The sequence below is a fragment of the Mytilus californianus genome, unplaced genomic scaffold (assembly GCF_021869535.1).
Source record: "Mytilus californianus isolate M0D057914Y unplaced genomic scaffold, xbMytCali1.0.p SCAF_14, whole genome shotgun sequence".
NCBI lineage: Eukaryota > Metazoa > Mollusca > Bivalvia > Mytilida > Mytilidae > Mytilus > Mytilus californianus.
Window position 1 is genome coordinate 6,897,842 of NW_026262626.1, and position 11,260 is coordinate 6,909,101.

At 32.3% G+C, this 11,260-nt stretch overlaps 1 protein-coding gene across 1 annotated transcript; it reads left to right on the top strand.

Moving 5' to 3' along the window:
- Positions 1–8,320: 8,320 nt before the first annotated feature.
- Positions 8,321–10,997, top strand: LOC127724841 (uncharacterized). Its single transcript, XM_052231855.1, has 2 exons — positions 8,321–8,813; positions 10,212–10,997. The coding sequence occupies exons 1-2, from the start codon at positions 8,379–8,381 to the stop codon at positions 10,881–10,883; spliced, it is 1,107 nt and encodes a 368-aa protein (XP_052087815.1). The 5' UTR covers positions 8,321–8,378; the 3' UTR covers positions 10,884–10,997.
- Positions 10,998–11,260: the final 263 nt, after the last annotated feature.

Sequence of the window (11,260 nt, forward strand, 5' to 3'; positions counted from 1 at the left end):
TCAGTAATAAAAATACAGAGACAGTTCTTAACCAGCAGATCAAGAGCTATTTTAAAGATCAGAAGCTAAGGAACACAAATCAAAGTAAAATTGCTAACCAGTATGTAGAATATTGTGGCAGGGAATATTCTGTTAGCAATGAAAAAGACGATCAACCAGTTGTGTCAAAGAGTCAAGTTATTGCAAAGGTACCTAGATTTGTATATATGAAAAACTACATGCAAAATAGAAGAAAAAATAAAAAATTCAGGGAAAAAGAATTAATAGCTCAAAGATATTCAAGACAAGTAAAAGATTTTAAAAAAAAAGAACTTGTCGCTAAAAGGGAAAAAAGAAAGGATAAAACATATAGAAAAACTGAAACAGAAAGAAAAAAGTCTCAAAGGGATACTTTTGATTTAAGAAAAATCGAGAGACAAAGAGAACTTCTTTCTAAAAGAGAGGCTAGAAAGAATAAAGATTTTAAAAAGAAAGAACTAGTTGCTAAAAGAGAAGTTAGAAAGGATAAAACATATAGAAAAGCTGAAACAGAAAGAAAAAAGTCTCAAAGGGATACTTTTGATTTAAGAAAAATCGAGAGACAAAGAGAACTTCTTTCTAAAAGAGAGTCTAGAAAGAATAAAGATTTTAAAAAGAAAGAACTAGTTGCTAAAAGAGAAGTTAGAAAGGATAAAACACATAGAAAAGCTGAAACAGAAAGAAAAAAGTCTCAAAGGGATAATTTTTATTTAAGAAAAATCGAAAGACAAAGAGAACTTCTTTCTAAAAGAGAGGCTAGAAAAAATAATAATGTCAAAAGAAATGAAGCAGAAAAGAAAAAAATAGCAAGACAAGATGAAATGTATCGAAAACATGAGTCAGAACGAGACTTCCAAAGAAAACAAGAACATAGGTCAAATCCAGAAAATTTAGAGACTGAGCGTTTGGCAAAACAGATTTCTAGACAGAAAAACCTCGACAAAGATAGAAGTTATAATCAGTCAGTCAAAAGTACTAAAAGAAAAAACACTTATTTTACAGATCATGAAAAAGAATTAAAAAAAAAAAGAATTCAAGGTATAACCCTTGATGCTTGCATAAGAAATTTTGAACAAAAAATTAATGAAGGTCCCACATATATATGTACTTCATGTCATCAAACTTGGTTTTGTGATTCTGTAGTTAATGCAAAAACTTTGAAAATGAATACTCCTGCTAACATGTCTCATTGCTTTACTAATTTTAAATCTGTACAGCACATAGAATGGATTTGCCACACTTGTCTTAATGCAATTCCTAGATTTTCAATTGCCAATAAAATGGGATTTCCTCAAAAACCAAAAGAATTAAATTTGTATCCTTTAGAAGAGAGACTATTGTCATTAAGAATTCCTTTCATGCAGATTCGACAGTTGCCTAGAGGTGGACAGTTTTCAGTAAAAGGCAATGTTGTAAATGTGCCTGTTGAAGTTCAACCTACAATAAATTCACTTCCACATACGATAGAGAAATCAGGCACAATATCAGTTAAACTAAAAAAGAGACTAGTATTTAAAAAGTGTGATTTTAGTGAAAATGTCAGACCATTTGCTGTTATTTGTGCATTACATTATTTGATGAGAACAAGTGACTTATACAAGTCTTCTGGAATAGAAATAAATGATGGTTGGATTACAGAAATAGCAAAATTGAATGATGAAGAAACACAAAATCAAAACAATAATACAGAACAAGAGGATATTGACGATCAAAATGATACAGACGAGGACTCAGATCATTTCAGTGAAGTAGATGAGAATGAAACACAAGTTGGAAATACAGATACACTGTTAGATTACATTCCAGATGACAATCCACCATGTGATACAAGTTTAATTTTTGCTCCAGGTGAAGGCCAGCGACCAATAAGTCTCTACAGTGATCCTGATGCAGAGTACTTATCTTTTCCAACTATATTTTGTGGCCAAAGAAGGCCAGATAACAAAGAGAGGTCTGTTTCTGTTCACTATACTGATATTGTTAAATGGGAACTAAGGTCCATGGATAGGAGAGTAGCACAGTCTGTACCAAACATATTTTTCAAGTTGAAGAAAATTCAGTTGTAAGATTGGATGAAGGTTATTATATCTTTAGAAGTTTAAGAAATTCTCCAGTATACCTTGAAAAAAGGAAGAAAGATTTGTTTGCAATGATCAGGCAATTGGGTCTTCCAACATGGTTTGGCTCGCTTTCATCAGCAGACACTAACTGGAAAGATTTGTTACGAATTCTAGGCAAGTTAAATGATGGCAAAGAGTATACTGACAGTGAATTGAAAGAAATGAATTGGAATCAGAAATCAGAACTTGTTCAGAAAGACCCTGTGACATGCTCTAGACATTTTGATTATCGTGTCCAACAGTTTATCAACTTGGTTTTGAAAAGTGATCATAATCCTATTGGGAAATTGACAGATTATTTTTATAGGGTTGAATTTCAACAGAGAGGTTCACCACATATTCATATCTTGATTTGGATTGAAAATGCACCAGTATATGGAAGCGATTCAAATGAAGACGTAGTAGAATTTATTGATAAATATGTCTCCTGTTCACTTTTAGAAAATAACACTAGTTTAGTCAATTTGCAAGTTCATAAACATTCAAAAACATGCAGAAAAAAAGGTCACCCAATCTGTCGTTTTGGTTTCCCCGTTCCACCTATGAAAGAAACAGTAATTTTGGAGCCTTTGAAAGAAAATGAAGACAGAAAAGTTCAAGGCTATATTTAAAGAAGTACAAAATGAAATTAATTCACTTCACAATTCTGAAGATATAACCTAATGACATATGACACGTTTTTGCCTGATGTGTTGCAAATGAATAATGAAAATTACATAAAGGCCATTAGAAGCAACTTGAGTAGTCCGAAAGTTTTTCTCAAACGTAAACCATCTGAAGTCCGTGTTAATGGTTACATAAAAACTGTGTTGGTAGCTTGGCAAACTCATCATGATTTACAGTTTGTTATAGATGCATTTGCATGTGCAGTGTATATTGTTTCATACATAAGCAAGTCACAAAAAGGTATGAGTGCATTATTAGACCAAGCAGCAAAAGAAGCACGACAGGGAAATTTAGACTTGAAGCATCAAGTAAGGCACATTGGTAATTACTTTTCAAATTCTGTTGAAACAAGTGCACAAGAAGCAACATACTTAACACTACAGATGCCTCTAACAAAAGCTACAAGACAAGTTGTATTCATTAATACATCTCCACGAGACAAAAGAACTTTCCTCCTAAAGCAATCATCAGCCTTAGAAAAACTAGGCCCAGACTCAACTGAAATAGAATCAGACAATGATATTAAAAGATACTCGCGAAGACCAAAACAACTGGAGAACTGGTGTCTAGCAGACTATGTATCTCAGCTTGAATTGCAGTATCCTAAAACTTCAGAGACCTCAGATCATGAAACAGAACAGCAGGAAAATGAATCTGAAAGTGAAAATGAAGAGGAAAATGCAGATGTTATAGAAGAAAACAATAACAAAATCAACATAACCCTGAAGAATGGTATTAGAATATACCAAAGAAAAACACCCAAGGTTATAAGATATGTTAAATACAATTACAAGACTGACTCTGAAAACTTCTATAGAGAACGCTTAATGTTATTTTACCCATGGAGAAATGAACTTTCAGATTTGCAATGTGGACATGAAACATATGAATAATGTACCTGAGTGTTTCAAGACTATTAGAAAAGAAAGCTAAGCAATATGAAGCAAATGTAATAGATCTAGAGAAAGCTATAGAAGAGGCAGAACATGATTGTAATGAGAATGATCAAATAGCACCTGCCACTCAACAAGTAGAAATGGAAGATGCAGAAATAGGCCCAACAGAATCTGAACAGTATGTTCATTTCAATCCAGATAGACCAACAGAACATAGACTGTATGATATGTCTTGTGAAGTTGGAATAGAAGCAAGAACAGTAGAATTCACAAATCATGCCAACAGAATAAGTGAGAGTGATTATTTTGCATTGATTAGATCCTTGAATAAGAAACAGTGGGAATTTTTCCAACATGTTGTTACTTGGTTTAAAACAAAACATGAACCATTTTATACATTTTTGACAGGTGGAGCAGGATGTGGAAAATCTGTTGTTGTCAAAGCAATTTTTCAAGCTTTACACAGACACTTATGTTCTACTGAAGGCGAGGACCCTGACGATATTAGAATTCTTTGTGCTCCTACTGGAAAGGCAGCTTACAATATAAATGGTCTGACCATTCATAATGCGTTCCAGATCCAACCAAATAAAGGTCTTGACCAGTCACTGTCATGTGATGTCCTCAATACACTCCGAACTAAATACAGAAATTTGTCTCTGATTTTGATTGATGAAATTTCCATGGTTGGTAACAAAATGTTCTCTTTGCTTGAGACAAGGCTGAAAAAAATCAAGGGTAGCAACTGTTCATTTGGTGGCGTGAGTATCATAGCTATTGGTGACTTTTTCCAACTCCAACCTGTATTTGACAGTTGGATTTTCAATGATCTTAGCAAAGGTTTAACAGCATGAGCACCTAATTACTGGAAAATATTATTTTCTTTTCATGAACTCACTGAAATAATGAGACAAAAAGATGATTTAGAATTTGCTCAGTTACTAAATAGGTTGAGACAAAATCAGCTAACTGAAAATGACTTTGCAGTTTTAAGCACCAGAACTTTTTCAATTAGTGATCCAACATACAGAACTAATGCTACTCATTTGTTTGTTGAAAATGCTTTAGTGGATAATTTTAATTTGCAATACATATCTAAATTATGCTCACAAAAGGTTAGAGTTAAAGCAGTTGACACAGTTTGTGGGGATTTACCAGCATCTGTAAAAACAAAATTACTTAGTTCTTTACCAGAAAAACAGTCTGATACAGCCAATCTTGCAAAAGAAGTAGTATTAGCAATTGGGATGAAATATGATCTTACAGCTAATATTGAAGTCATTGATGGTCTCACAAATGGTTCAACTTGTGAACTTAAATTGATTGAGTGCAAAACTACATCTTTAAGACCAAGTATCATATTGGTTAAGTTTGAGGATGCCAGAATTGGTGCTAACAATAGAAGAAAATATTCACACTTGTATGGAAAAGATGTTGAAAAAACATGGACTCCAATGTTCGACATTAAAAGGTCATTTTCTTTTAAATATAAGACTTTCGAAAGAATTCAGTTTCCTCTTCGTCCAGCAGCTGGAAAAACAATCCATAAATCGCAAGGAGATACATTACATGAAGTTGTTGTTAGTCTGAAATCAAAGCGCAAAGGGAAAATACCACATATTCACTATGTAGCACTAAGCAGAGTAACATCTTTATCTGGATTACAGATATTAGATCTCAATCAAGAAGCAATAGCTGCAGCAGAATGTGTTAGACAAGAATTACACAGGCTAAGGACAAATGCAACTCTACAGTTGTGCTTTAAGCCATTGTATAACTTATCAAGTAACTATTTTAAAGTAGTCTTCAATAACTCAAGGTCATTGCATGCTCATTTTAATGATCTAAAATCAGACCCTAACATCTTGGATGCTGATGTTATTGGTATTGCTGAATCGAGACTTATTTCAACAGATGTAAATGAGGATTTTTATGTACCTGGTTTTGAACCACCAGTTCGCTTAGACCAAAAGCAAACAAACTTAAATACAACACCACCGCATGGATTGGTATTATATTATCGAACTGATTGTGTTCTTCACAATACATTGACTTACTCAACTCCAACTTTAGAGTTTATAATAGCTGACATAATATCCTCCAGCAAAGGTCTTTTTCAGGTTGTCTTTGTTTACAAAGCACCAAACTGCAAATTGCAACAACTGAAAGATACTTTCCTTGCAGACCTTCTTCCTGATGTGTATTTAAGACATCCAAAAATTATCATAATGGGAGACTTTAATATTGATTTAAACACTGGAAACACTTCTTTTTTAAAGTTCATGAGAGATACATTTTGTTGTTCACAAATTGTGTCTAAAGCTACTACATCCTATGGCACATTGTTGGACTTAATTTTCCTAAATTTTGATAGTAAGATAAACTTTAAATCAGATGTTCTTCATTGCTTTTGGTCAGATCATAAAGTAATATATGTGGCCATTGAAACACAATGATTCAGTGTACTGATTATAGTATGTACTAAAACCAGCTTTCTTTGAAACGTTGAAAATTAAACCTGCTGAAAAGGTTTGGCACATTTAAGGTTGCTTAAAATGTAACCTCAAATGTGCACGGAGTGGTTTTAAAGAAAAAATAGGTTTCCACTCCAACAGATTTGTCTTTTCACAAGTAGGAATAGAAATGAGTTCTTTAAAATAGTGGCATTCAAGACTCCTGTTATCTAGTATTACCTGTATATACTAGGAGAGAGCTTCTTTACAAAGCTTTTTTCTTTATAGCTACACTGGATTAAGGGTAGATGAGGTAAAGAAATTTGAAAGTATGTTACTTTGACTTAAATAAGCAGAACTCTTGCTGATTGTTCAACCGTTTTGCTATCTAAGAGGAGTAACAATCTATTAATTTCAAGTCGGTAATGATTGGAGACATTAAATTTTAGCATCTCTACTACCTGAATGTTCAATGTATCAGTTGAGAGTATCATACACTTTGTATGTGAACACTCCTGATATTTACTACAATCATTGTTTTTATATATTTTTTTTTCTGTTTGGACCTTTTTCTAGACTTATATATATCTAAGTCTATAAAAAGTTCCTACCAGCAAATTTATTATTGAATATGTACTGGATCGTCTAGAATATACGGTACTGTGCAGATAAGAAAACAATTATATAAGTCTTAAAGTATGCACAACTACTAGTACCATAGTGCAAATTTTTACACTTATACATGTTATATATGCTTAAAATTTTCATTTTTGAACACTATAAAAAAAAACGTTTCTATAATATACATGTAGATGTAAAATAAAGGAGTTTTGATGGCCACGTTTAATGTCACATTTCTCTTCCTACAAAATAAATAATTTTAACATTCTGTTTGATGAACTATGACTAAATCATCAACATGTTGTTTATGAATGTTAAAATCCTTAATGTCACTTCTATCAATTGTATAATAAACACTATAATTACGTGCATATATCCATTGTAATTTTTTTTATAGATTATTTGATACCATCTTCAATTCTTTTGTTCACTATATATATATATATATATACAAGTCTAAATTGAAAACAACGTTCAAACCTATGATTGCGTTGGATAAAAACCGCAATTTTTATACGTGTGCATGTAAAACAAATTTCTTGGTAGAGGGGTCTAAATACAGCACAAACAACATTTTCCAAAAGACCAAAAAAGTGAAAAGTATATTTTAACAAATCGCATTTGACCAACAGGTCGAACAACTGATGTTCTTAAACCCTGCTGACTGCCATTGACGATTGCCAAATAAATTGATCACGAGATGTAACATGGATCTTAATTATTAATTTAATACCAAACAGAAAACAATAAACTTGCGGAGAAGATGGTATACCGCAAACATGGGGTGCAAAAATTTGTACACCATATCCCGATTTCGACAATTAATATATATATATATATATATATATATATATATATATAAGTTTATTCACTATACATTTATCATGTTAATGTACAATTTACTTTTATAATACCAAATTTATCTGTATATTTGTTTTATCTAATATTCATTTACATTGATAATTCTCTTTAAAAAATGCATAAATCTGGCTTTTTTTGTTTCTTAGGATATCAGCTGTTGTTATACTTAGAACAAGTTTATCAAAATGTGTAAATCATTAATTCATGGAAATAGTTGAATGTTGATTTTTTTTGATTTTTTTTGCATTGAACTGTTGTTCTACTCAACTATCTGTTTGCTTACATTTGATTGATGTGTAATAATCATTCATAAAACAGTAATTATTGAACATTTCGTGTAAACATTTGCTTTTAAGAATAGAAATTTGTCAACATTAATGATACTGTAATATTATGATAAGCCAAATTGTAAACAAACTGCTGAAAATAATTTGAATTATACAGATTGTTTCAATAATTGTTATACTCCAATTTTCATGGTTTTTACATTACTCTTTTTTTAATGAGAAATTCATTAAATTTTAAAGCATATACTATTTAGGTTTTAAAGTGTATTTTCTATTTTCACTCCAATTTCAGTGTATTTATTGGACTTTGTTGTCATTTTTTGTGTGTGGTATTAAGATAAAACCTCTTGTTTTTTTCAACGTAATACCCCCCTGTCGGAAAAAAACCGCGAAAACTTTTGATATCATCGGGCTTTTTCCTTCTTTATACCTTGTAAAAGTAAAGGTAAAAACCCGATGGTATGCGGAAGTTCGCGGGGTTTTCAGAGAAACGCTCATTTACAACTGAAAATGGCTAAGCGTCCTAATCCATCTACATCTTCATCAGAGGAAATTGTTGGTTATTTGCATGACATTTCGCCGATAAAGACAAGTAAAAATAACACAAGATATTTCAACGCAACCCTGCAGAACAGAGATGAATTCCATAGACTTGTGTGTTTCTCGCCGGACAAGCTGAGTGCTTTCACAAATGCAGAGAAAATGAAATCTCCACTGAAACTTACCAACATAGCCATGGTTCCATCTGTAACTGAAACTGGGAAAATAGACATTAAAGTCTCTAGATTTTCGAACCTGAACATTGTGGACAAGCTTCCATTCAAAAGACGAAAATTAGATTTCGACGACAATGTTTCAAATCTGGATGAGTTAAAGATATCACATCAAACGGTATGTACTGCATATTAAAACAGGACCATTTGACTTCAAGGGTGGGTTATGGTTTTTTCCTAAAAACATTATGATCCCCAATTTGATGAAAAAAAATATTCCAAGTGCAGATCTTCCCCACACCTTGTAGAGGTAGTGTTTGATTTTGAAGGAAAAAAAATATATAGTATGATTGATAACGTTGAACTACCTAAATATTTTAAAGTTATACTATGAATAAAAACCATTACCCTCACCCTTATTGAAGTTTGATGGTTGCCAGTGGTCGATCCAGAGAGGGTTTCAACTTTATTTTGATGATTGATACATTTAAAGCAACATTTAACCCCTTCATAACTCGGGACTAAGGACCCCCCTTTTAATATTCGCTGTATCCACCCCTGGTTGCTCCCATAATTTTAAAACTATAAACATTTTAGAGTGACGCTGTCATTGATTGATTGAAATTGTGCGACTTTGGTGAATGAAGTGCATTCCCAATTTCAATAAAAAAAACATAATCCTTATAAAAATTCAACTATAAGTGCATAGTAAAACAAACCTCTTTGCTTAAATAGCGGAAACCTAATACAAACAAAAACTATTATATGGTTGGCACGAATGTAATCTGAATAACTATATTATGAACAACATCACAAGCCGGAACAACCAATCAAACCCAATAATGGGATAAATTGAAAACCGGGGTCTGAACTAATGCAACAAGTCATCTCTTGAAACATAAAAATACATATATCATATTGTATTCTAGATATGAATGGAACTTGAATGTTGCCCTGTCTGCAAAGTGGGTCTCATTGGGGTCTAAGCGTGACGCTGGATTGGCGATTTTTTGTAAGCGTGACACGTGAAAGTTGTATTATTGTGCTGTGAAAACAGGAAATGAAGTCTAGCGGGACATGAGAAATTACAAAAAAATGAGAATTGCTTACGTACATAGTGGTAGCGGAATACGGGAATCTGACAAAACAGTAAGCAGGATCCGGGATCAGAACTTCCCATTGAGACCCCCTGCAACAAACTAGAGAGAATTTATACTTGTATAGATTTTTGTAAAATCATGATAATAATGTTATCAGCCATTTAGATGATTTATATTTAGTGAGTCAACAATGATGATATACAGATTGAGTTTACACTTCATTCTGCTTGACTAAATTTTGTTGAAATTGTGGTCCATGTACTTGACATCTGTCATTCAAGTTGTTCCAACACCTGCTACATCATAATATGTAGATATTTTATTATAAATCTTTCGTCCTGAATATGCATGAAATATTTGCCACTGGATGTTAAGCAACCAACAATCATTCATTATAAATCTTCGTTAACAAATACTGAATATTGCATTTTGTGCTTATAAAATATATATTTATGATATCTCTTCTTTTTCTTCAGGTCTCTGTTTCTGCTAAGGTTACTGGTGTATTTGCTGAACAAGAAACAGTTGATGTATATGGTACATCAAAAGAAAAGAAGGAATTCATTATTGCAGATAGCACTTCAGCAATGCCATTGGTGCTATGGAACGAGCAAATTGATTCGGTTCAGAGGAATGAATGTTATAATTTCAAAAATGTTTCAACCAGAATATTTCAAGATAATATAAAATTATCAGCCACAACAAGGACAGTCATCAAGCATATTCAACCAATGGAAAATATAACAACAAACCTGCTTCATATCAAACTTCCGACGACAGTAATTGGGAAAATCCACCAAGTTTCACTCAACAAAACTTACAAGTGTGGATCATGCTCAAAAAATGTAATGGAAAATGACATAGGCAAAGTCACAACTAAATGTACTTCCTGTTCAATGAAACAAAGAAATGAATCTTTAAAAGTTGTTTCAATTTGCAAAATAAATGTTGTAGATGATTTGGACAGCAGCCTATCAACAAAACTGACCCTTTTTGATACAGAGTTGAAAGCATTTCTTACTACTATAGATAAAGACGAGCTCATAAATCAAACAGATGATTTTGAAGATTTTATGCTGACCTTACCAAAACTGAGACTGACACATGCTAATAATATAGTTGCCAGCATCTGCATCCAGGAAGACTAATTTTACAATCTGCTGGAGATATGATATAACTTTGTCCTTTAAATTTGTTAGTTTGGTTTTTTTGAGGAAAAAAAATGATAATTATTTTTATTTATTGAACATGAACTTGGGCAAGACGCTATCTTTGGATTTTATTGATTTTTTTTACACTTGTTTAACAGGAAATAAACGTGCTTGATTAGAATCTTATTCTGAAATTATTTTAACTTCTACTTACTATATATCAAGAATTTATTAAATGTTCATAATACTATAAAGTATAGAAATGGGGAATGTGTAGAAAAAACCTGATCAAAATGTACAAAACAACACTTAGGCCAACATTGAATGGGTCATCAATGTGAAAATTTCCATCAAGAGGCTGACTTGATCAGGCT

What these genes read in the sequence shown, in the direction of transcription:
- LOC127724841 (XM_052231855.1), top strand. Translation starts at nt 8,379, where the DNA reads ATGGTATGCGGAAGTTCGCGGGGTTTTCAGAGAAACGCTCATTTACAA. An exon ending in TAAAGATATCACATCAAACG is followed by an intron (nt 8,814 to 10,211) that starts GTATGTACTGCA and finishes CTTTTTCTTCAG; the next exon opens with GTCTCTGTTTCTGCTAAGGT.